The 26,118-nt window shown below is 52.8% G+C and overlaps 1 protein-coding gene across 1 annotated transcript in view; it reads right to left on the reverse strand.

The window, feature by feature from the left end:
- ARHGEF18 (Rho/Rac guanine nucleotide exchange factor 18) overlaps positions 1–26,118 on the reverse strand; it is a 51,722-nt gene that overhangs the window by 5,176 nt on the left and 20,428 nt on the right. The window contains exons 11-26 of the mRNA XM_033136518.1: positions 19,155–19,222; positions 18,297–18,360; positions 14,252–14,393; positions 11,971–12,083; positions 11,191–11,331; positions 10,264–10,514; positions 9,732–9,857; positions 9,045–9,162; positions 7,897–8,145; positions 6,013–6,089; positions 4,721–4,899; positions 2,023–2,114; positions 1,526–1,714; positions 1,220–1,366; positions 436–551; positions 222–275 (exon numbers count right to left, since the gene is read on the reverse strand). Of these exons, the coding sequence (XP_032992409.1) occupies positions 222–275; positions 436–551; positions 1,220–1,366; positions 1,526–1,714; positions 2,023–2,114; positions 4,721–4,899; positions 6,013–6,089; positions 7,897–8,145; positions 9,045–9,162; positions 9,732–9,857; positions 10,264–10,514; positions 11,191–11,331; positions 11,971–12,083; positions 14,252–14,393; positions 18,297–18,360; positions 19,155–19,222 (2,126 nt within the window). The remainder of the gene's footprint in view (positions 1–221; positions 276–435; positions 552–1,219; positions 1,367–1,525; positions 1,715–2,022; positions 2,115–4,720; positions 4,900–6,012; positions 6,090–7,896; positions 8,146–9,044; positions 9,163–9,731; positions 9,858–10,263; positions 10,515–11,190; positions 11,332–11,970; positions 12,084–14,251; positions 14,394–18,296; positions 18,361–19,154; positions 19,223–26,118) is intronic.

Consider the following 26,118-nt stretch of genomic DNA (forward strand, 5'->3'; position numbering starts at 1 on the left):
TATGGACTGGTTTGAGGCGATCTATCTTTCAAGGGAAAAATCTCGTTGTTGGTTCAGGCCCGCCAGAGTTTCCCTCTCCTGTTTGAACACCTGCCTGCCCTCCGCCCAGACCCCAATCCGCTTTGCACATGCCCGTGCGCTTCTGCCAGAAGCGGCTAGGAAGCCCCAAGGCTGCCCCAAGGGCAGGAGGGCAGCACCCAGGATCCGGCCCACACGTTTACCTCCGACTCCGTTTCCAGGAAACCGCCGGGGCGCTCCTGCCTTATACTGTCACCCTGCGGAAACGCAGAAGGAGAAGAGGCATTTTAAAAACAAAACAAAACAGAAACCCAGCTTGTTCTATGCTCTGTTCCCAAACGCCGACCTCTTCCGGCCTCTGGTCCTCCCTACTTGTGACTTGCCAAGAGTGCCTGCCCCCCGCCTCCGCCCCCTTACCAATCGCAGCCCTTCCTCTCCTCCGGACGAGGGGGGGTCCTCCAGGTTGGCAGGGGGGGCTCGGCGGTCCCGTAGGCGCTGCTCCCCGCCGCAGACCTTCCTCTTGAAACTGCCCACTGGGGAAGAGAAGGCAGGGAGTGGGGTGAGAGGGGCCACCCCGCTTCGAATGGCGAGGCAAGGGTGCTGTCAAAGGAGCGTGCTGGTCGGTAGCTGCAGCGTTCAAAAACGGGTGGTTACTCTTCGCCGGCAAAAACACAATCTGCCCAGGAGCGCCACAGCAACTCATCTCTGGCAGCTCTCGAAATCAGTGGCCGAGTCTGGAAATCCTTGCCTTCCCACAGCTGCCTAAGTCCCCTTCTCTCTCTCCAGGACTTTCCCCCCAAGCAATCGTAGAGTATGCCTGTAGGCAGCCAACCTCTCCTCCACCCTTTTCATGCCTCTCCTGGTACCGGGAGACGAGGAGGAAGGGGAGCTTCTCGCAGCAGGAGGGGGAGACCCCTGGGACTTCATCTCTGCCTCTTGGCTTCCCTCCTCTCCTTCAGCTTCTGCCTCCAATTCTGGACTGCTCTCTGCCACCGAATCTCCCTGCTCACGAAGCTTCCACTTCTGCCACCTCCTCTCCCAGGCTTCTCCCTCCCACCACCACTTCCTGGGCTCCTTCCCCTGGGGGTTTCCCTAGCTGGTTCCTCCCACCACCCCTCTGCCTCCAACTGCTCCATAGCAATTAAGCCTTTCTCTTTCTTTCTCTCTCTCCCCCACCCCCCATTTTAACGGGGCCACTTACTTTTGGCCAGGCCGGCCGCGGCGCTGTCATACCCCCCAAAGGTCTCCGCGCGCCTCAGCAGGCTCGACCCACCGGTGGTGTCCTCGGGGCGGGCGGGGGCCGCGGACCCCCCTAGCTGGGTGAAGATCAGGCTCTGCAGACCTTCCACTGCAAACGCAAGAACTGGTTTCGGCGGGGAGGAGGAGGAGGAGGGGCGGCCTGCGCCCGGCACGGGGCCCAGCCTAGCCTTTGCCTGCCTGGCGCTCCCCAGGCGCTTGGGAGTTGCAGTCCCGAGCACCTGGGGTGTCTCGTGAGCGCGGCACCCACCTTCGGCCACCGCCCTCTTGAGGATCGCCTCCCCCTGAAGGCTCTCCGGGGAGTCTGCCCTGCCGATGAGCCGGGGCCGGGAGCCGGGAGCCGGGTCCTCGAACCCGTTCATCTCTGCCATCTCTAGGTAGATCTGCTGCTTGTCGCTCAGGCTCTGCAAGATCTGCTCGTCCTTTTGGCTCAGGCGGTCTAGAGGCGGGAGGCAGGGAGGAGGAGCTCAGGGCACTGCAGCACCCAGGGGTGGCGTGGGTGCTGGGAGATTCTGCAAGGGTCCTACTTGTGTGTAGGCCGTTTCCTGACAGTGGGGGCAGCCAACCCAAGAACAACAGGAAAACAAGAGAGCGTGGGCCAGCCTCCCCTTCCTGGTGAGACAGATTTGCAAATTCGCCCTTCTGGGTGACCTTCCTTGCAACCCTTAAGAGCTCGGACCGCAGGAATCAGGCCAGGCCTCCCCCCCACCCACCGCCGAAGGGTCATCTAGTCCAAACCCTTCCTACCTTGGAATTCCTTCAGCTTCATTGCCCTCGCCTCAGCCTGCCTCCGCTCCTCTTCGGGGTCAGCAAGAATCTCCTCCTCCTCGTCGGGACAGCTGAGTGGACAAGACAGAAGTGCCCCCAAAACCTCTTTAGGACGCCTTTGTTTCCTAAGATTCCTACATTGGCTCCCAGGACGTTTGCAAGCACAATTCAAAAGGTTGGTGGTGACCCTGGATTATATTAAGGCTGGTCTTCCATCCACTCTAGACCCGTTCCAGTTCGCATACAGAAGTAATAGATCTACTGATGATGCTATCTCTATTGCTATTCATACTGTACTGAGTCATCTAGAACAACAGGGAACCTACGCAAGGCTGTTGTTCGTGGATTATAGTTCTGCTTTTAATACAATTTTACCAGACAGGTTATTTTTTAAAATGACCAATCTGGGTATACTGTATTTTTTGCTCCATAAGACGCACTTTTTTCCTCCTAAAAAGTAAGGGGAAATACCTGTGCGTCTTATGGAGCGAATGGTGGTCCCTGGAGCTGAATTGCCCAGGAGCCAAAAGCAGATTGTGCTTTTTATTTTACAAAGAGAAAAGGGAGTGTTGAAAGGACCCGCTCAGCAGCTGATCAGAAATAGATCGGGAGAGAGATAAGAGTCCAAGCTCCCTTTCAGCCCCGCCCTCCTTTGTTGAATGTGCTGCAGAGGGAGGTTGTTTGTTTCCCCAGGACATGTGACTGGCTGATTAGATTATCTGTCTGGAAACAGTAGAAATGGCTCCTTTTCCTTAAGATTTTTCAGAAATGTGAGTTAAACCCCATAAAAATGGGGCTTTTCCTCTTTGTTTTTCCCCCTTTGCAAAAGGAGCTTTGCTTTTCCCCCTTTGCAAAAAAAGCTGCAAAACCTTTAGCTGATCCTCAAAAAAAAAACCCAAAAAACAAACAAACCAGGGCTTTTCCCTTTGCAAAAAAGCTGCAAAGCCTTTAGCTGATCCTCAAAAAAGGCCTTTTGCCTTTGCAAAAACAGCTGCAAAACTTTCAGCTGATCCTCAAAAAAGCCAGGGCTTTTCCCTTTGCAAAAAAGCTGCAAAACTTTTAGCTGATCCTCAAAAAAACAACAACAAACAAACAGGGCTTTTAGAGGATGAAAACCAGAAAAATGTTTTTTCCCTGGGTTTCCTCCTCTAAAAATGAGGTGCGCCCTATGGTCCAGTGCGTCCTTTGGAGCGAAAAATACGGTACATCAGAAGATCTGTTTGTGGGTCAGGAATTTCCTGACTGATAGGCCGCAGACAGTGAGAATGGGATCTTACTATTCTTCTACCCTAGTATTAAGCACAGGAGCTCCTCAGGGATGTGTGTTAAGCCCTTTTCTTTATTCCCTGTACACATGTGATTGCACCCCACTGTATAATTCCAACACAATCATCAAATTTGCGGATGATACAACAGTGGTGGGGCTCATTAGTGAGAATGATGAGTCTGCTTATAGGAAAGAAGTACAGGGGTTAATTCAATGGTGTAAAGAAAATAATCTCATGCTTAACACCAAAAAAACCAAAGAACTTATAATTGACTTTAGGAGAAAGAAAAGTGTATTTTTACCATTGCACATAAATGGCGAGGAGGTGGAGAGGGTTGGCAGTTTTAAATACCTGGGCACTTACATCTCCGAGGACCTCTCATGGACTGTAAATATTAATATGGCTGTGAGGAAGGTGCAGGGGAGGTTGTATTTCCTGAGAATGCTCAGGGGATTGAATCTATCTCAGCACCTACTCCTGTCCTATTATCACAGTACCATTGAGAGTGTCTTAACCTATAGTATACTATCGTGGTATGGGAGCATCTCTGTAACGGATAAAAAAGCTTTACAGAGAATAATTAAAATTGCCCAGAATGTTATTGGGCTCCAACTACCAACCCTGGACGAGATCTTCACGTCTCGCTGTTTGAAGAAGTCACACAACATCCTGAGAGATCCCACCCATCCTGCTCACAACCTTTTTGAACTGTTGCCTTCGGGCAGAAGATACAGGATAATGAAAACTCGAACCACACGCCTTCTGAATAGTTTCTATCCAAGAGCTTTGATTGCACTTAATAATGATCTCAGGGTCAGTAGTAAGTAATAGTAAGCAGTGAGTAGTAAGGAATGAGACAGGCTTTTAGGTTATGCTATGCTTTTAATAGGTTATGTTATACTCTGGATTATGTTATGTTTTAATAGATTATGTTTTAATAAGGATGAGAGTGTTGGAGAGATGTGCAAATGTGTATGGTAAATCCGGTCTTTGGGTGTTTGATTTTCGTTGTTGTGTATACTGTGTATATACGGACAATGACAATAAATAAATCTGAAAGCCCTAAACAGCCTCAAAGGCCCAGTGTACCTGAAGGAGCGTCTCCACCCCGGACACCGGGGTCCCTCTCCCGAAGGTCTTCCCTCCCTGCGAGAAGGGCCTTCTCGGTGGTGGCTCCCATCAGATGTCAAGGAAATAAACAACTATCTGACTTTTAGAAGACATCTGAGGGCAGCCCTGTTTAAGGAAGTTTTTAATGTTTGATGTTTTATTCTGTTTTTAGTCCTCTGTTGGGAGTCGTCCAGAGTGGCTGGGGAAACCCAGTCAGATGTGCGGGGTACAAATGATAAATTACTAATATTAATATTACATTCCCAGCAGGAGTCAGGGGCAGGGAGCCCCCTGCTCACCTCTCCACCGCCCGGCGGATTTGTGCCATCCAGAAATTCCTCTCCTCCTTGGAGGCGGTGTGAATCTCGTACATCTCCGGCCCCTTAAGGGAGGCGCTGATGAGAAACATGGCCTTCTCTTCGTTGGCCACTTCCCGGACGATCAGCTTCTGCAGAGAGATCACCGGCGGCTTCGCGTCCTGCGGAGCAACAACAGCAACAACGATAATTTTATTACTTCTATCCTGCCCATCTGGCAAGAGCTGCGTCACCATCCTAACACCACAAGGCAGCAAAGGCCTCTGGGAAAAGCATGCAGTGACCCCGTAAGAATATTTTGCAGGCAACCTCCGCAAACCTCCAAACGCCCTTTTACACACCTGCTGAAAATCCCTCTTTCCAAATTTTCAATGTCTAATGTTTTACAATTTTGTGTGTGTTGTATGCTGCCCAGAGTGGCTGGGGAAACCCAGCCAGATGGGAGGTGTATCAATATTATTATTATTATTATTATTATTATCATTATCATTATTATTTCTGAAGCGTCCATACAAGAGGATGCCCAGGGAGACTCCCGTGCCTCTTATGGCACTTAGAAGATTATTTCATGTCACTCTTCTAAGGAATACGTCAGACAGAAGAATACAAGAGAAGATGCAAGAAATTAGAAATCAACGTACTACAACACTGACAAAATAGGATTTGTATTTTGTACATACTGGACTTGATCATGAACCAAATAAGCTACATTTTAATATATTATGTCACGTTGTTGATTTTGACACTATTGGAAACGGTATCTAATCATTGAGAAGTAGTTTCTGGTAAATAACTTTGCAATTGTTATCATACAGCCTATTACGTTTACGTGTTTTTGCAATTAAAGGTAAAGGTAAAGAGACCCCTGACTGTTAGGTCCAGTCGCGGACGACTCTGGGGTTGCGGCGCTCATCTCGCTTTACTGGCCAAGGGAGCTGGCATCCAGCTTCCGGGTCATGTGGCCAGCATGACTAAGCCGCTTCTGGCGAACCAGAGCAGCGCATGGAAACGCCGTTGACCTTCCCGCCGGAGTGGTATCTATTTATCTACTTGCACTTTTGACGTGCTTTCGAACTGCTAGGTTGGCAGGAGCAGGGACCGAGCAACGGGAGCTCACCCCGTCATTGCGGGGATTCGAACCGCCAACCTTCCGATCGGCAAGCCCTAGGCTCCGTGGTTTAGACCACAGCGCCACCCGCGTCCCATCGAGAGGTATATATATCGGGAAGCAGGTACCATCGCCCAGCCCTGATGCCGAGCGGTGGGCCACGTACCACAGAGGCGAACGTGTACTTCTGGTCTTTCTCCTGCAGCAGCAACAGCACGTCGGTCAGCAGCACGGCCAGGATCTCTGCCAAAAGTCGACAGAAACGGGAGTGAGACCAAGACGCTTTATCAGAGATTGGGAGGAAAATCTGTGGATTGTTTGAAAAACCATCGCTCCCATATAAGTTCATTAAGCAGGGTCGACTTAAAACCAAACCGTCAAACTAATTAATAATGGCAATAAGGAAGAATATGCGGCGTTAGAAAGAATGTATGAAACAGCCAAAGGGGTGGGGGGTGGGTGGGAGTCAAAATGTTCGTGTGTGGTTTTTTTTCTAACACTGGATTTACATCATTGTTAAAACGCGTTTCAAAAAATTATTTTAAAAAGAAAGAAATGGGGGTGTGAATTGCGTCTTTAAAGAAAAAAGGGTATTTTATTCGCTCTCTGAATCCTAGCTGATGGAAACGGCAGGAGGGGAGAGAGTTGGGTTCGAATCCTGCTTTGGGGCACCCGGTGGGCTGCCATGAGGACGTGGGGGGGGGTGGGCCTGATCCGGCAGGGCTCTTCTGTTTCTGGAGGGGTTTAGCCCTGCCAGGTTTAAGGGGAGGGGGAGGAGAATTGGAGGGGGGGGGGGTAAACCACCGAAACATCTTGTGCCAGGAGGTTAACGTGACCCCCCTTGTCAAGAAGTGTGACGCAGACCAGAGAGATTAAACAGAGCAATGAACCACTTTGCTTTCTCCCCCTGTAGGAGCCTAGCCAGGGATGATTCAGAGGAGGAAGGTATTTCTTCTTTGGGGGGGGGGCAGGTTATTTGGCTCCGCTATTCCGCCTTGACTGGGCAGGCCGGCGACATAGAGAGAGCCTTTCCCACATGTGAAAGCCCAAGGGGCAAGCCCCTCCTGGCTCTACACTAGCTACTCTGGCCGGCAGCAGCAACGGCGGTGGCTCCCTGAGGTTTGGGGCTTGCGGGGGTCTTTCTTGGCGCTGCTGAGGGGATTAAGCCGGGGGGAGGGATCCTGCGGGCAGCTACGCTGCTCTGCCCCTGAGCTTCGGCCCTTCCTCCAAAGGCAAAACAAGATGCTAGTCCTCATGGCACCAAACTGGTTTAAAGACTCCTTACGCAAAGTCGGACCGTTGGACTGTCTAGGGCAGGGTGATTCCGAATCCCACATGTGGCCCCCGAAGGCCTTTTTTGTTGGATCCCAGAACCAGGAGAGGCATGAAGAGGGCGGAGGGGAGGTTGGCTGCAGGCAGGCAAAGTCTCTGATTGCTTGGGAGAAGCCCCAGAGAGAAGGGGACTTAGGCAGCTGTTGGGAGGTAGGAACCTCAGTCTCTGCAAAGTGCTCAGTTGGCCTGACACTAACCCACGTCTGTTGAGAGACTCCATAGCTCATAATGCCTAGTCTGCGGGTTCGGTCAGCGTTGCAGGGGGTCAGACTAGAGGACCCTTGGGGTCCCTTCTGACTTGAAAAAGGCCTGAGCAGCCTTGCCGGAAAAGATCGCGCTATTGCGAATAAAACAGCGTGATTTCTCACCGGCCGGCTCCCGGCACCCGGGGAGGCTGCACTGCTTGCTCGGTCGGCCTGTCACTAACCCAAGTCTATGGAGAAACTCCATAGCTCAGCTGGTGCTCCTAATGCCTAGTCTGCGGGTTTGATCAGCGTTGCAGGGGGTCAGGCTAGAGGACCCTCGGGGTCCCTTCCGACTCTAAGCAGGCCTGAGCAGCCTTGCCGGAAAAGATCACGCTCTTGCGAATAAAAGAGCATGATTTGATACCGGCTGGCTCCCGGCACCCGGGGAGGCTGCACTGCCTGCCTGCAAATCCCGTCCTCTGTCCATGAACACCCAGCAAACTTAGGGTGGGGGGGAAGTCGAAGGGACCCACCTTTGAGGCGCCCGGAGGCCGCCTTCCAGCACAGAACGCCGTCCACCAGGAGCCGCCTTTGGAGCATGTCCTCCTTGCGGAAGACCAGGCCGTTCTTGAACTTTCCCGAAGACTTCATCTCCATCTTGGTCACCATCTCGCGCAGGCGCTGCCCCTTCTCGTTCTCGTTGACCTTGGCGTCGACGGCCGTGATGACCTCCTTGATCAGCGCCAGCGCCCGCGTCAGGTCCTCGTACTCCTGGGTGCTGGCTGCGGGGAAGAAACCGGGGGAAGTTGGAGGAAGGGGTTCGCGGGCTCTGTCTATTCAGGGACTGCAAGAAGCTAAGGAGAGCCTGGCTGCGGGATCGCACCATCGGGGGCCCTTCTGGAGCGACATTCTTTTCTCAAGGTGGGCAAACAGAGGACCCCCCCCCACCGGGAAGCCCCCAAGTGGGACCTAAATGCAAGACGGGATAGAGAGGGGAATCTGTGCTTGGAAACCAGGGTGGATAAAGATAAATTATTTTTTTAAAAAATCGGATTAAAAAAAATATAAATCGGTTTTTTTTTAATTTAAATCAGATTTTTAAAATAAAATGCTTTTGGAGGAAAAATCTTTCTAAAGATTTTCTGTTTTAAGTTACGTTATAGTCCAAAGGCTATTCATCAGGAAATAAGGATTTGTTTTAAGTTTTTCATGCGTGCTAAAACTCAGTCTAAGTTTTTTTTTTTTTGTTTAACCACATAAGTTAACAAACATGGATACATATGCTATAATGTTATTGCTTTAGTTAAACAGTTTAAACTGTTATTAAGAAAATGGTTGTTTTTCTCCTTCCAACAAAATATAGCAGAAAAGTTGTCCAAATATAAACGGTTAACTTATCAAACCTCACAATAATTTCATAATTATCTGTCTTATGTAGTTCTAACAGCAGAACCAAATCAGTAATTCTTGATACAGCTGTAAAAACTACTCTGAAAATTTATTATTCCAAAAACGAAACCTTCATCTGGTTGTAAATATTAAGATTATACCAGCAAGAAATGAGTCATTCTGTAAAAAAAGTGATTTAAATCAAGTTCAGTTGAGAGGGGGAAAGGGATAAGAGCCATTGAGCCGGGAGGGTTCTCTAGAGGTCCTCTATCCCACCCCCCACGAGACGAACCTTCCGTGTTCTGAATGATGCGCTCCACCAGGACGGGGTATTTCATGATGCGCTGCGTCACCAACAGGTTGCACTCCTGGACCCCGAGCCGCCGCACGATGGAAGAGTTGCTAATTCTCTAGAGGGCAACGGAGACGAGAGATGTGGGCGGGAGGGCTCTGCCTCGCGGGAAAGCCTTTGCGGCCCCCAACCCTGCCAAATCGGACCCCCAAATCTCGCTCTCCCGAGATAGACTGCCACTGAACGCAGAGGCTTGGTTATATACACACACGGAGTGGAACCTTGGTTCTCGAACTTAATCCGTTCCGGGAGTCTGTTTGACTTCCGAAACCGTTCGAAAACCAAGGCACAGCTGCGCTGGAAGTTTGGCTTCCGAAAAACATTCGCAAACTTCCGGGTTTGCAGCATTTGGGAGCTGATTTGTTCGGGAACCAAGGTACCCCTGCAATTTCCTTTTATTCTTCTATTTATATGCTGCAGTTTTTCTTCTAAGGTTCTCCTCCTCTCCCTCCTCCCTTTTCCATCCTCACAATGACCCTGCCGAGTGGGGATTCGAACCCAGGACTCCCAAGGTCATAATCTGTTCCTCACTGTTACGCCCCACTGGCTGGCTGGGCTGGAGTCCAGGGCCACCTGGAAGGGTCCCCCACTCCCCACCCCCCCACTCTCTTTCCCTGGCCCCCTTACCTTGATCAGGTTCTGGAACTTTTTGCTCTGTTGCAGGAGCTCTTTGTAGTGGGCGACGGCCTCTCCGTGGCTGCTGCAGAAGACGCCGTACTTCTCCTTCACGAGCTCGCCCGTCTCCCCTGAGAACTGGAAACCGGGGAGGCAGAGGGGAAAGGGGGGGGGCGGTTGCATCTCAGGACCGCAATACCTCAAGGGCCGCATTTTCCCATATGAACCCACCCGGACACCCCAATCGCCTTCTCAATCCGGCCCACAGACGGTCCGGGAATCAGCGTGTTTTTACATGAGTAGAATGTGTGCTTTTATTAAAAATGCATCTCTGGGTTACTTGTGGGGCACAGGAATTCGTTTATTCCCCCCCCCTCAAAATATTGTCTGGCAACCCACAAGGTCTGAGGGACAGTGGACCGGCCCCCTGCTGAAAAAGGTTGCTGGACTAGGCCCCCTGCTCTGGCCTAGAGCAAAGCCCGGCCATCGTTTCCGGCAGCCTCTGCAGGCTGGGGTGAGGGGAGAGCCCCCCCCCCAGACCCACCTGCTGCACCAGGAGGGCCCCGATCCGCTGGACGACGTAGTTCCTCTCGCTGCCTTCCTCCAGCGCCTCCTGCCGCAGCTCCTTCAGCTGCGAGAGGAAGGCTCCGTGCAGCTCCAGCAGCTCGTCCGCGCAGGGGAAGAGGCGGAGGATGGTGGCCTGGCCAAACTGGAGCTCCTCCCGCATGGCTCGCGAGTAGACCTTCAGCATGATCTTCAGCGTCCGGACGTGGTGCATCTCGGTCTGCATCAGCTCTGGAGGGGGGGGAGCACATCGTCCTCATTTAATTTCCGACTTTGCATCCCTCCCGACACTGCCGTGGGTTAGTCCCGTACGATTCCCTTTCCCTCAAATGCAAAGGCTCCCCAGCTTCTCGGTGACCAAAGAGCCTGCAGGATCAGGCCAGTGGAAGCACCCTGTCCTCGCAGGGGCCAACCAGATGCCTCAAAGGGAAAGCTGCGAGTTCAGGAGCCTGTTCCCCTCCTGCGGTTACCAGGATTTGTAAGTCATCAACAGCCCTCTCCTCCTCTGTGAATTTGTCTGGTCTTGTTTACCAGCACCGCTCCCAGTGGCAGGGAGTTCCACGGCCCCACGAGTTTGGAGGGTCACTGCCGCCCATCCCAAACTGGGCTGGCACGTACAGGCCCGGCTTAGATGGCTCCATTTGTGTGAATGGGGCCCTGCCCTCCCAGCTGCCTTAGGTGTCCGGAGTAGGGGGTCCTGCCTGCCAGCTTTCTCCCTGTGTCTCTTACCCTTGCAGAAGGCCACACAGGCAGGCAGAGAGTGGAGACAAAGCTGGGACCGCAGGGCCTCCCTGCCTCCGGCGCCACCTGCTGTCGGGCTGCATGCTTTCCTCCCAACCGAGAGGAAGGGGCCCCGGCCAGAGCCGCCGCAGAGAAGGCCCTGCGGAAGCGATTCCGGGTTCCTCACCGTAGATGACGTCTTGCCTCTTGGCGACCTCCCTCTCCTGCTGCTTGGCGTAGGCTGGCTCCACAGCAAGGCTCCAGGACGGGGCCTCAAACTCCCGGGCGTCCGTCTCCAGCTCGTTCCGCAAGGAGGCATACTGAGCATCTGGGGGGGGGGGGAGGAGAGGATGCAGGGGAAAGGCTGCTGCAGACAAAGTGCTCGGCGGAGGGTCTCTTCCCGCCGCCCCGACGCATAGCTCTGGCCTTTTCGTGGCTGGAAAGCGAAACCGTGCCAGGGCCTAGAGGTGTGTGCTAATTCTGCTGCTCGGTTGTCTCTAGCTGTGGCTCCTGCATTGTAGGGGGTTATTTCTAAAGCATGGGTAGGCAACCTAAGGCCCGGGGCCTGGATGCGGCCCAATTGCCTTCTAAATCCGGACCGCGGACGGTCTGGGAATCAGTGTGGTTTTTACATGAGTAGAATGTGTCCTTTTATTTAAAATGCATCTCTGGGTTATTTGTGGGGCATAGAAATTCATTCATTTGTGTTTTTTTTTCAAAATATAGTCCGGCCCGTCACAGGGTCTGAGGGACGGTGGCCTGGCCCACGGCCGAAAAAGCTTGCTGACCCCTGGCCTAGATGACACTTGGGGGCCTCTTTCTGACCACAATTCTGATTCTCCACACACACACACACACACACACACACCCTCTCTCTCTCTTGAACACAAACATCCTTTGTCCCAGCGCACTGTGAGTGTCGCCACAATCCCCACCCCTACGGCACAGGATTCGCCCCCCCCCTTACCTTCCACAAAGACAGATTCTGCTGTGGAGGGGGCCACGGAGACGACGTCCTCGGAGGCCGCTTTTGGCTTCAGGAACCCCGAATCCCCCTCGTCCATCTCTCCCCCCGTGAGCCTGAACAGGGGAAAACACAGAATTGGTTTCTGGCACTTCCACCCACTGTCAGACCGTCTAGCCGGGTGTTACACGGTGGGGGGGGGCTCACACCTTTGGGAACGGGACTGTGGAGGTCACGAAACAGGAAGAAGCATTGTAGGATTGTAGGAAATCTTTCTGGCCTAGGGGGCTCGAACCCACAACCCCGAAATGAAGAGTCACATGCTCTACTAACTATAAGAACTGGGGTAGGCAGGGGGCTGCTTCAGTTTAAGAGCGGGGGGCAAAAGTAGCATCGAGGAAGGGATCTAAAAATGCCAAGTCTGCGGAGACCATTCAGTGCTGCAAAAAAAGAAACACGATGACAATTCTGAAAGGTGGTAAAACCACAAGTCTCCCTCCGTCGCTGGAGGCCTGAAGCAGGTCCAGAGCTCAATGAATTAAGACGAGTTTGCTGGATCAGGCCAGATCCTGTTCTCACAGTGGCCAGCCAGATGCCTCAGTCGGAAACCGGCAAGCAGGATTCGAACCCAAGAGCCCTCTTGTGGTTTCCAGCAAGCAGAATTCAGAAGCATCGCTGCCTCCGACCAGAGCCAGAGCTGTCCTGGGCTAGGAGCCCTCAAAAGCCCTCTCCTCTATCAAAGGCATGCAAATTGGTGTCCTGTCCCCCCTGCCTCTTGCGGAAGGGAGTTTTCTGCAGCTTAACTCCACGCCGAAAGAAGGAGGGCTTTCTTTTATCTGTTGCAGGGGAGAGGAAAAAAACTTTCCCTCTGCCCAGCTCGCCTTTTCTCTAAACTAAAAAAAAAAAAAAAAGCTCTCTGGGTCTGCAAGGGGGTGGGGGGACTCCGCAAGCCCATCCCGGCCCAGCAGGAAGATTTATAAAAACAGGACGGAGGAAGCCATCAGTTCAAGACCTGCATGCCGAGATTTGCTTGCATGCCGAGAACGGATTTTGCAGGGACCTGTGTGCCAATGTGTTTCGAATAGCTGGCGTTTCGGTTATATAATAAACCTCCTTTCTCTGCCTCGCTCCCCCCAGCGGCAATACTTCTCCCCACCCTCCTTGTCCATCCCCGACAGCAAGCTCGGGCTGATCTCTGCCCTCGCCCCCCCTCTCCCTTGCACAGTTAGCCCCCCGATCTTGCAAATCCCAGCCCCCCGGAAATCTCGCTCCCCACACTCGAGGGCTTGCCTTCATCCTGCCGGCTCCAAAGGGAGAGCTGTCCCTTCGCTAGGAAACCTGAGCAGAGGGGACCCACCGCCTCCCTGAGAAACAGACCCGCATCAGCTCAATGGGAAGCAGCCCTGAATCGGATGAGGGGCGCTTGGTCCCCCCCTCTCCGGAACAGAGAAAAGGATGCACAATTTGAGATTCTGACAAAGACTAGGACCTCCAAGCGCTTTCTATACGATTCGAAGTTCCTCTCTTGCGCATGCATTTTCAACGCAACTCTCATCCCGAGCCGAGCAAATATTGAACTAGACTCAGCGACCAGATACGGCTGATCTCCTTCAACCAGGGCTCTGCAGTTTTAACCCCCGTGCAACTGGACTCAGCCTACATGCCTGTCGGATAGCTTTGCTTCCCATCCGATTTCCACCTGTTGCTCTAAACGTTCTCCGTTTTACCTACAGCGTAGAACCGCAGAGTTGGAAGGAAGCCCCCCCCCCGCCCCCACGCCCAACCCCCTGCAACGCAGGAATCAAGAGCTAAAGAATCATACAGTTGCTCGGTTGGAAGGGACCCCCGAGGGTCATCCAGCCCAGCCCGCGGCAATGCAAGAATCTTTCTGCCCTAAGTGGGGCTCGAACCCACTGCCCTGAGATTAAGAGTCGCGTGCTGAGCTAAGAAATAAAACGATGGAAGGAAAGAAGGAGGCAAGGAAGGAAGGAATTCATATTGACAGCAGCCTCTTGCTACAAAATACCAGACTGCAATATCCTGGTGCTGCCCCCCTCCAAATGAACCAGAAATATTCCAATTTTAAATCATGCTGAATGTATCTGTCACAGGTCCGGGGTGGGGGGAGAATCTCCCCTCTTTCGGGGGTCCTTTATGGCCCATGTTTTTTCTGCAAAAGGGAGGCAGGAGGAGAGCTGTGCCCAAGGAGGGGACGCTCTTTCCCGCTGCAGAAAGGGGTGCCTCCCCCCCCCTCGGAGCCCCCAGGGCAAGCTTGCCTACTCACCCGGGCTTAGCGGCAGCCCTGACGGAAGCTGCGTCGGCCAGCGGCGTGGGCGAGCTCCCCCTCTGCGCGATCGTCATCCCGAGGGCGCCGCCATCCGGGCCCAGGAGGGATCCGTGCGGATGGTGCTCCCGGAGGGCGGAGGCTACGGAGGCAAAGGCAGAGTTGGTGCTCAGGAAGCGGGCGGCGAAGGGCGGACCGGCCGCCCGCAGGAGCCCCCGCCCGTCCGAGTGCGGCCGGAGGACGGAGAGGATCCGGGAGGTCAGGAGCTCGTTCTCCAGGAAGACGTTCTCGTTCCAGCGGTTGGAGAAGGAGCCGCAGAAGAGCAGCTCGGAGGGCGCCGCGGCGCCGCTGCCACCCTTGGACGTGGCGTTGCCCATGCCTGCGAAGCGGCAGTGTGGCCCGGGGGGCACGACACGCTTTTATGGCGCCCGCCCTGCCCTTCTAGAAATGTCCAGAGAGGCAAGCGCTGCCGCTCAGCTGCAGGGGGCGTATTGGCGGAATCAGCAGGCAAGTCTGGAGGGGAGGAAATTGGGCCCCCACTGCGTGCTCTGGAAATTGCTAAGTCCCTCGTTTAGCGGCCGGAGCCTGCAATTATTTACACCTCTGCTCCCAAAGGGAGAACATGCTCCCATGTGTCAAAGCAGAGAATTATCTTACAACCCCGAGGGAGGGGGGGGGGGAATGGTGAGCGGCTCACGGCCGCCGCACCAAACTGGGAATCTGAGGAGCTGGAAGACGAGCCAAGTCGGCCAATGGACAAGGGGCATTCGCCTTCCGTGGCGTTCGATGCACAAAAGTGAAAACGGCTCCGGTGTAAAATAAATATAATTAGGGGGAGAGCGTGTTTCGTCGGCTAGAGACATTAGCAATTAATTAAGGGGGAGGAGGAATCAAATTAAGAATCGCACACTGCTGCAGCCAAGAAAAGGAGGCGAGAAGACACACAAACACAGCTACACACACCCAGGAGGGGAAGGGCCAGCGGTAGGCAGCGTTAGAAACTCACAATATTTTAAGTTGGCTCCCTTAGACCAAGGTGGCAGTTGCCAAAACGGAATGTCCAGATGCCATTTTTGGGCAAGACGGCTCTAAAGTCTTATTTTCCAAAGGATGGATTCTCAGTTAAACACCCGGCTAGTTCAGAGGACTACCTTGAGCCGGGTTGAGAGCTTTGAGAACTAAAAGAGGGAAAGTCCCTCGATCCAGGGACAGTCCACCAGTATATTGGTCTATTCCAGGCTTCCTCAACCTTGGCCCTCCAGATGTTCTGAGACTATAATTCCCATCATCCCTGACCACTGCTCCTGCTAGCTAAGGATCATGGGAGTTGTAGGCCAAAAACATCTGGAGGGCCGAGGTTGAGGAAGCCTGGTCTATTCCGACCTCTTTTTAATGGCGACATGGAGCACTCGTAACGCAGGGATATCCTTCCCAACCGGGAGCAGCGGGGAAGCCAACACAAGCAGCAACGTCGTTTGCTTGGGCTGTCCAGAAAAGGCATTTTGGTTTCCTGAAATTCATTCCTGTTGCGCAGATGAATTGCCACGGACAGAATTCAACAGGATGGGGTCTGAGCGTGCAGAAACAGGAATGATCCAAGGATTCCCAGATGGCGGAGACGTCACCGGGTCACAAGCGGTTGAAAGCCAGGGTGGAGGTAGAGTTGGCTGCAAAACCTTGGGGAGCTGCTGCCAAGCCCGTGCAGGCAATTCCAACAGACCAAGGGCCTAACTTGGAATCGCAGGGACTTTGGGGGGTGGGTTTGCTTCATTCGTAAGGCAGGCACCGCAGCTGAGCAGAGAAGCGCCGCCTTTGCCTGCAGACAGCCAGGGAAAGGCCGGGAATGTCCCCCGGCTGAAGCCCCGAGAACCGCTGCTGCCGGACAGTGCTGAGGATATTGGGCTTCCGGGAATATTGGGCTGGAAGAAGACAGCAAGGCTCTCCGCACGGGGGTCTGTTGACTCCTGACATGCCTGCTTTGCTGGAACGGAGCTCTAGGAAAAGCGCGGGAGCGGGAAAATCACTCCCCGGATCCAAGCTCGCTTCAGTCGCCCAGCGCGGAAGAACAGGCCATTCTCGTCCGCACAGCAGCCCCGAAACAGATTTCCAAGGTGCTCCAGGGAAAGCAGCAGCCAGAATGCGGTGTGGATGAGGCCAGGGAAGAAGCTCCGCCAATCTCTTCTCCCAAACCAGACTCTGGGAAGATCAACGCAGGTTTTATCCGCACATGTGGAGCTTACGCTTTTGCTCTTCTGGGCGAAAAAACGAAAGGAGGAAAGCAGCTTTAAGCAGCGAAAGTGAAAGCTCTTAAAAAGGAAGGGCTTGCTCATGTAGTGCAGGATCTGAACTGCGGAACTCACTGATGCAGGAGGCCACGGCGGATGCTGACCTTAGGTGGCTTTCATAGAGACAAATCCATGGAGGAGGAGAGGCCTGTCGAAGGCTGCTGGCTGCAGCACCTCGGCTCGAGGCAGCCATGCTTCTGAATCCCGGTTGCTGGGAACCACAGGAGGGCAGAGGGTTCTCGCACTCGGATCCGGCTTATGGTTTCCCATTGAGTCCTCTGGTTGGCCACTGTGAGGAGGCTGAGCTAGCCCGATGCTGTGGCAGCCAGACGTCTTGCGTTCTCATGGAGCCTCCAGCTCCAGAGCCAGTCTATCTTGCCACGTCTGCCACGGAAACGATTCTCGCCGCACAGGCCCATGACCATGCAGAGGGGGCCGGCAAAACGAAGTCCCCCCCCCCGGCGCTTCCACCCCCCATTCTAAGCTGAAAGCCATGGAGTGCAGAGCAAAGGCCTGTCCAACGGATGCCCCCTCCATCTCATTTTCTGGCTTGGGGGGGGGCCGCGAGGCGAGTGGGAGAACCGCCAGCCCCCAAACGGTTTCTCGTTTGGCCGGCTCTCCCCCCTCCAAGTCGCCCTCCCGCCCCCCACAAGCCAGGCTCCCCGAAAAGCAAGCCATTTTCTGAGTTCAATTAGCACGGCCTGCAGGCCGCCGAGGAGCGCCATTGATTCCCTGGCTGCTTCTACCGACAGACCAGACTGCGCGCTGCAGAGATGCTTCAACCGCCAGGCAGAGCGGGAAAAGATCTGCTCTCCCCCCACCCCAACCCGCCTCCAATCCCTTACCCAGCTTCTTCTTCTTCTTCTTCTTCTTTAGCCCCACTTAGTGCCAGGAGCCAAGAAAGCCGGCACAATTTAACACACATGCACAAACAGTCAACCCGGTGATAGATATAGATAGATATCTATTTTTCCCCATTTCACAGCTGCCAAGCAAGCAATCGATGGGGGGAAAACAGCTTATCGATTTTCTCAGGGCTCTGTGATATTTTTTGTTCCCTTTTTTTTTGAGGTTTCACAATGAGGTGAGATGTGGGGGGGGAGAGAAGCATTAAAAGGCACACACAGGGCAACTGGCCGCACAGGAGCGTTCTAGAGCTTTCCCAAGCAGAGAAAAAGGGGGAGCCACTTTTGGGGCTGTCGAGCACCCCCCCCCCACTTTTGTAGTGTTCGATCAGGCCAATGGCCTATCTAGTAGCGTTCCTGATCTCACAGCGGCCAACCAGTTGCCCATTATGGGAAAGCACAAGAGCCCTCTCTCTCCCGGCTGCTGCGAAACTGGGATTCGGAAGCGTTCCTGGGCGTATGCACAGCCATCGTGGCTACTGGTAGCCCAATTCTCCTCCACCAAGTTGTCCAGTCCCTTGTTAAAAAGTTGGTGGCCGTCACTGCCTCCTGTGGCCGGGAGTTCCATAGTCAAACCATGTGCTGCAGGCAGTATTTCCTCCTGTCGGTTCTGGGTCTTCCAACACCTGGGTGCCCGCGAGCTCCTGCGTCGTGGTAGAGGGTGGCAAAACTTCGCTGCACCCGCTTGCTGTGCGCCAGGCGTGATTTTACTTCAAGCAGGCCGCCTCTTCCTTGCCTCCCCTATGAACTGAGAAGGCCCAAACGCTTCTGCCTTTCCTCGTAGGGGGAAAAGCCAGAGCTCTGCACTGCAAGCAAAGTCAGAGCCGCAGAAACAGATTATTTCGGGGTACGAACCTGGGCTGTAGCTCCGGAGCGAACTGGGCGGGGAACTTGGAGGGCGAAGGAACGAATCTCTTTGCTGCAAGATAGAAAAGGGTTGGGGCGGGGAGGAAGAAGAGACGCAACACAATGAGAACAGCAGGCAGGACTCGAAGGGCTTCGCCGTGGCAAGATATCGTGAATCGTGACGTTTGTGCGCTATGCCAAAATCACAATACAGTCGTACCTTGGATCCCGAACGCTTGCGAGTCGAACGTTTCGCCTCCCGAACGCCGCAAACCTGGAAGTGAGTGTTCCGGTTTGCGGACGCTCTTTGGGAGACGAACGTCCGACGCGGCTTCTGGTTGGCTGCAGGGGCTTCCTGCAGCCAATCGGAAGCCGCGTTTTGGTTCCCGGATGTTTTGGAAGTTGAATGGACTTCCGGAACGGGTTCCGTTCGACTTCCGAGGTACCACTGTATGGGGAAAAGCATGAAGTCGGCCAAGGCTTCTCTCGATTCCTGCAGCGCCTGTTAACTGCCGGCTCATCTCTCTCACCGAATTGCAACAATAACAATAATTATTATTATTATTATTTATACCCCACCCATCTGGCTGGGTTTCCCCCGCCACTCCAGGCAGCTCCCAACAGAATATTAATAATAATGATGATAAAAAAGCGATAAAACATCAAACGTTAAAAACTTCCCTAAGCAAGAGCAGGCAAGTCAAAATTCAGGGTGCGGGGAAAACCGTAAAGCCAGCTGAGCCCCGTCCTTATTTCTGACGCTATGATCCATCGCTATATCGCAATGTTTAGCTGGCGATGAAGAGCTCCTTCTGTGTCTCCCCGCCTTCCCCCTGCCCGAAATGTAAAAGGAGGAAGGTGGCTTACCTTGGGTCGGGTCCCGCTGCATTCAGACAAGAGAGTCTTGCAGTTTTTGTGGACGTTTACTGCACAATCTGAGGAGGGGAAGAAGAAAAAGAAGCCTGGGTGTTCCTTCTCGCCGGGCCGTTCCCACAAGTCACAAGCCGACGCCAAGTGCCACAGAGATGACTTTGAGCACATGCAGAGCTCAGCCCGGCCTGCAGAGAAGCCCTTCTAAGCGCAGGGCATGGCTCAGCTGTGGAACTCCCTGCCACAGGAGGCAACAGCAACTGCCAAACTGTCCCAGGAGAAAAGGACTTTTCTTTTAAGTGCTCAAAGCTCTTAACACAGCTCAAGGTCCTCTCAACCAGCCAGATCTTCAAGGCAAGTCCGTCCTTTGAAAAATAAGACTTGAGAGCCGCCTGGTCCCCAAACGGCAACTAGACGTTCCATTTTGGGAACTGCAAGCTTGGTTTAAGGAGCCATATGGTGCCTGGCTTATACAGGGTGAGTCCTTTAAAAGAGGCCCCATGGATACAGATTACACAGGTTCCACGGGGCCTCTTTTAAAAGACTCACCCTGTATATCTGAATTTCTGATTGCTGGGATAGCTCAGTGGAGCATGTGACTCTTCCTCCCGGGGTTGTGGGTTCGAGCACATGGTGAGCAAAATATTTCTGCGTTGCCGTGGGTTGGACTAGATGACCCTCAGGATCCCTTCCCACTCCAGAAAGCTACAATTCTAATAATAATTGTTTGTAAAAAGGGAGAGGGGTGGCGCTGTGGTCTAAGCCACTGAGCCTCTTCGGCTTGCCGATCGGAAGGTCGGTGGTTCGAATCCGCACAATGGGGCGAGCTCCCTTTGCTCTGTCCCAGCTCCTGCCAACCTAGCAGTTCGAAAGCACACCAGGGCAAGTAGATAAATAGGTACCGCTGCGGCGGGAAGGTAAACGGTGTTTCCGTGAGTTCTGGCTTCCATCACGGTGTCCCATTGCGCCAGAAGCGGTTTAGTCCTGCCGGCCGCATGACCCAGAAAAGCTGTCTGTGGACAAACGCCGGCTCCCTCGGCCTGAAAGCGAGATGAGCGCTGCAACCCCATAGTCGCCTTGGACTGGACTTAACTGTCCAGCGGTCCTCGGCCTTGACTTTTTAAATTATTATTTATACCCCGCTGGGTTTCCCTGGTCACTCCGGGCAGCCCCAACAGTATATTAAAAACACGATAAAACATCAAATGTTGAAAAACTTTAAAAGCTAGGCCACGGGTCCATCATCCAGGCCTGTGCTCAGTCTGGCTCTCAGGCCAAGATGCCAAATCCTTAGGTCTGCAGGTGGCAGAAGATGGCCCTGGGAACCTCCAGAGACAGTTTGGCTGCTCCGACAAGCTTCCTCAGATAAGGAGGCTCTTTGCTGAAAACACACCCACCCACCCATCCCAGAAGGGGGTGGGGAATATGGCAGCACACAGAGCTGCATTCACAGCGAATGCCCCCCCCCCAATGCCTCTCCTCTCTCTCTCTGGCTTTGCCAGCTCTTGCTCAAAGCCGGCAACCGCCAGTTTTGTTGCTGCCTTCATCCTGCCACTGCCGGAAGCACAGAAGACATCAGGATTCGGAGGCTGCCGTCCCCAAGACAAGCTGAACCGGCTTATGCAATTCACGCAAGATAGAGTCCGATGGGAAGGGGGTGGGGAGCCCACAGCTGGATGTTCCCAGTCTGACCCTGCTGCAGACTGGGTGGGGCAAATGCCCCACATGCGAACGAGGGCAATGAACGTTCGGAGCTGCTTAGAAAGCGGGGGGGGGGGGGGAAGAGGGGTTGCTGTCTGCTCAAAAGCCCCTAAAAACAACCCCCCAATTCCAGAGGTGCATAGTCAAGGGGTGACCGGCTTTGCAAACCCACGGGCACCGGGGAAATTAAGCCTCCTTGCGAGATAAAAACAGAACTTCCATGTATGCCTGGGCACTCGGGGCCCGAGAAAGAGAAACGGGAGGCTTCTGTTCATCCCCAAACCTGTTCGCCTGGAGGAGATCTCCACTCGCCACAGGGGAGCGGCTGTTTATGAGCCCGGCGGCAGCGCCCGTAACCCTAAGAGCAGTTTAGTCCAATCCCCTGCAATGCAGGAAACCTTTGCCCAACAGGGGGGCTCAAACCCGCAACCCAGAGAATTAAAGAGTCTTGTGCTCTACCGAACGAGCAGGCCAGATGTTTTTCACCTTTTAATTTTCATCCGTTATAACTGCTCTGTTTTATATGCATTGCTAAAAGGGGGGGTGGGATGTGGTCTAGAAAGTGCGAGGGGGAGGCAGGTGAGAGCCACCAAGTTAATCTCTAAACGGCCCCACCGTCCAAAGCCCCCACTCCACAAAAAGGCATCTCTTTCTACCTGCACTTTCCTCGGCTCCTTCGCCTCCTTCCAAGGCCAACAGTCCCAAAGGTGAAACACGTTGCAGCCCCCAAACCAGCTGCATCGGAACGGGTTGTTTTTTTAAAAAAAAAAAGTAGCAAGGAAAGGGTGAAGGAAACCAGGAACTCCCATGCCCAGCATGACCTCACCCCGAAAGGTATTCCAAGCATCTAGGAAGTGGGAAAGGGCAAAAATAAACAGAAACTGAACAGGCAGGGCTCAAGAGTTCCCCTCCTGCCTGTCTTGTTTAAAAACACAAACTCCTGCAGGGGCTTTTGGGGGTGAAATCTGGGGAGGATTAGTGGCTTGGGGTGGGGAGGGGACTGGCCCCAGCACACGTGTCCGAACGGACAGGTGTGGCGAAGGAAGCGATGCCCAGCTGAGGCCTGCATGTGCAGAACGGCAGAGCTGGAAGGGACCCTCTGGGTCATCTAGCCCAACCCCCCCAAGGCAGAAGTCACAGCTGAGGAATCCTTGGCAGGTGAACCCCCAGTATCTGTTTGAAAACCTCCAACGGGGAAGAGTTCGCCTTCCAGGGGAGCCCAGCCCCCTGTCGAAACCCCTCTTAACACTCAGAAACACCTTCCTGCTACAGTGGGACCTCGGTTTTCGAACGTAATCCGTTCCGGAAGACCGTTTGACTTCCAAAACATTCGAAAACTGAAAGCGGAAGCCTCAACACAATAGGGAAACTCAAAACGGAAGCCGAGCGGCACGTTCGGCTTCCGAAAACCGTTCGGAAACCTGAATCATTTACTTCCCGGTTTCACTGTATTTGGTTGCAATCTCCTTTCTTGTCACCGGAACCCGCTGGTGCAAATTCTCCCCTCTGGAGCGGCAAAAATAAAAAATATATATAAATGTGAATAGCCCATCCGATATTTGAAGATGTTGCATCTGTCCTCTTCTCCAGGCTAAGCACGCTCGGCTCCTTCAACTGCTGCTCATAAGGTTTGGTTTCTACTAAGGCAATATCTGGTTTTCAACATTGCAATGCATCATCAGCTAAGCATCGCGATATACCGATCTATTTCCCCCGGACTTTAAACTGGTTTTGGATGATTTATCGATAAATGGCCCTGCCTAGTTCCCTTTGATCTGGACGCTAGACTTCCGTGGATGCAGCCAGGAACTGCATCGGCCTTGCTTGCTGCTGCATCACACGGCTGAGCTTGGAGTTCAAGAGCGTCTGGAGGGAACGACATGGGCTGCCGATGAAGGCACCTCTGGCCATGCACTGCTTGCGAAAGAAAACTCCAAGAGCAGGAAAAATGGGCAGCCAGAGATACACAGCAGGAAGGTCTTTCCTCGAGCGTGGCGCTGGTAACGCCAAGGTTTTGGGTTTGATCCACACGGAGTCCCTTCCTCCTCTTCCACATGCCACGGTCTTCGTACGACCCCTGGGGTCAGGGACCTAATCTTCATGCTGCTTAATAAAGCACCGTGCATTTTAATGGAGCCATGAAAATGAGACGGTATTAAGAATTTAAATTTTAACAGAGAAGGGTGACCAAGATGATCAAGGGTCTGGAAGCCAAGCCTTATGGGGAACAGTTGAAGGAGCTGGGTATGTTTAGCCTGGAGGCTGAGAGGAGAGGCTTCTCTTCAACAGCAGTCCTGCCAAGGCCTTCCTGGGACTCATCCAACCCCTGTGCATATAAACAGCGAGGCAGGGTGCGTTTAGGACAAGGGATTAACAGACCACCAAACTTCCCTGCCAGAGGGAGGTGGGTAAGGGAGGGCGGCCGTGGACAGGAATTGAACTATTTGCTGGTGCTCTGAGAGTTAATTTTATTGTGTACTATTATATTATAACAGAACAAAATAAAATAAAAAATTCCTTCCAGTAGCACCTTAGAGACCAACTAAGTTTGTTCTTGGTATGAGCTTTCGTGTGCATGCACACTTCTTCAGATACTTCAGGTGCTACTGGAAGGAATTTTTTAATTTTATTTTGTTTTGACTATGGCAGACCAACACGGCTACCTACCTGTAACTGGAAATATTATTGAATATTACTTTATTTGATACAAACTGCTCTGTTTTGAAGATCTGCTTCCTTATGACTTTTAGTATTGGAACAGATTATTTATTACAAGGTGCAGCCAATCGGAAGCCGCATCTTGGTTTTCGAACGTTTTCAGAAGTCGAACAGACTTCCGGAAAAAGATTCCGTTCGACAACCAAGGTACGACTGTATGCAAAGGCGGTGTACAAATTGAAAGTGTAATGAAATTAAATACCACTGAGCTACGGACCCTCCCTGCAAAATAAGAGGATTCTAGTCCTCCTGGCTGTTGTTGTTGTTGTAGTTGTTGTTGTTATCCCCCTTTAAGGTCCATTTTAAAACGCAGTTTTAAAAAGTGTTCTTATAGGGTGGCTCCTAATGTGTCAAAAGTCCAAGTCTAAAGAGGTGTGCCTTAAACATACAAAGGAAACTATATAATTAAGGCGTTGGGTGAGCCTGCAGGGAACAGTAATGTCGTGACAACTGCAACTAGTTTCGGGCCTAACTCTAAAACTGATAAATTTTTGCTTTCCTTTAACCCATTACAATTGTTATAGTATAGTACTGTCATACTGATAACGTACCACGTTGTCTCCAAAATTAAAGCTGTAGAAATAATCTAAATCTGATGCCTAGAGAGCTCAGCTGGTTAGAGCTTGGTGGTGATAACGCCGAGGTTGCAGGTTCGATCCCCGTATGGGCTGTTACTACGCAGCGGATTATACAACCCAGCCAAATGGGCAGGGTATTAATAATAATAATAATAATAATGAGTCAGAAGGGGAGGATGGAGAGCAAACCAAAAAGGCAAGCTATACAACTTTTAGAATACATTTCTAATATCTGATTTTTCATTATGCTTTTTTATTTGTTGGAAGCTGCCCAGAGTGGCTGGGGCAACCCAGGCTGTGGGAATATACTTTTCAGGTGCGCTCGCACCTGTGGTTATTTGTGTTTATTTGTGCTTAATTTTACTGTATCCTTCCACCTGGAAGGAAAGGTAACAGCAGGATCCGGCAGGCGATTCTCTGCTGGGATCCCTCCACGGGGCAATTAGTGGCTCCAAACTTTGAATTAGGCAACGGTCAGTTAGTCTGCTTCCCGCCCAATTTAGGGCAGCAACAGAGTTGTGATTGGTTTATGTATCGATTATGACGTTGGTTATTCACTCAATAAATAGCTGTCGCTATTGTGGTGTGGAGAACGCGCGGAAAAGCCCAGCGAGAAGAACGTTGCGTGACAAGCCTAGGCAAAGCGAAACCATCCACGCAGGGCAGCCAAAGCCGTTTCCCTCCAGACTGCAGTCTCAGTAGTTTTATTTTCATTTTTGCTTTTAAAGTCTTTTATTTGGCAGTTCAGTTTTGGCCACCTTTAGCTTTACTTTCCTCTTCGGAGTTTTTGGACCAGACAGACGCTTGCAATTATCTACCAGGCAAAATCATCACGGACTCACAGAACTCCAACCCTCAGATTGCAGCCAGCGGATCTCTTCGTCCACGGCACGGTGGGAGCGGGCTCCAGGATTACCGTCCGTCCCGTCCGCAGGCTGCCTATCCCTACAACTGGCGTCCCGTGTGAGGTCAACTTCACCCTACACACGGGAGGCGTCAGCAAGAATCCCCACAACTGGTGCCCTGTGTGAGGCTACACACGTGAGGCGTTGGTTATTCCTACACCAGGCAGATAGGCGAGGTGCAAATAATAAAATAATAATAATAATAATTATGGCAGGTGGTTTGGTGTGGTATTTGCAGAAGCCTCTGGGTGACACGGCCCTCGGCCACAAACACAACCGTCCCAGCAAGGACTTTAGACTTTGGAGCAGAACTGCAAATCATCCGCTGCGTTTGTCCTTCGCAAGGTCGGCGTTCGCTCCCTTCTTCCCCTTCGCCCAAAACACTCTTGGACAAAACACCCGTTGAAAGGAAGCGGCCAGAGGGAATCGATCAGAGGCAGGATGCCAAATCGCACCCACGGAAGCTGCTGTAGGGAGAGGCAGGGCTTTGCCCGTCCCAGTTAAAAGAGGCAGCCGTCTCAGGCAACTCAGCCAGCGGTCAAAGACAGTGGGAGAGTCCTTCACACAGCATGTTCTTAAGAAGTGGAACTCCCTCCCACTGGAGGCAATGGCGGCTACCCAGCTAGGTGGCTTGCGAAGAGGATCGGACAAATTCACAGAACAGGGCTACAAATGGCTGCAAGTCACTGGAGTTGCTGCAAACTTCAGGAGGGGAGTTGCTCTTGTGTTCGAATCCTGCTCTAGGGCATCTGGTCGGTTACTGTGAGAACAGGATGCTGGACTAGATGGGCCCTGTTGGGCCGGATCTGGCAGGTTCCTCGGATATTCTGTTCCCACAGGGACCAAAAAGATGCCCCAAAGGGAAGAAGCCCCCAAACAGGATCCAAGCGACAGGGTAGCGACTCTCCCCACTCGTGACTCCCAAGCAACTGGGGCTGGACGCCACTAGGACCCAGCGCCCTCTTGCCATGTTCTGCTGGCGCAAGTCCTAAGGACTGTGACGGGGAGGGGCAGGCCTCTCCTAGCATCACAGGAGCCCCCTCCTCCCTTTCCGGGGTG

This window comes from Lacerta agilis, chromosome 18 (assembly GCF_009819535.1).
Source record: "Lacerta agilis isolate rLacAgi1 chromosome 18, rLacAgi1.pri, whole genome shotgun sequence".
NCBI lineage: Eukaryota > Metazoa > Chordata > Lepidosauria > Squamata > Lacertidae > Lacerta > Lacerta agilis.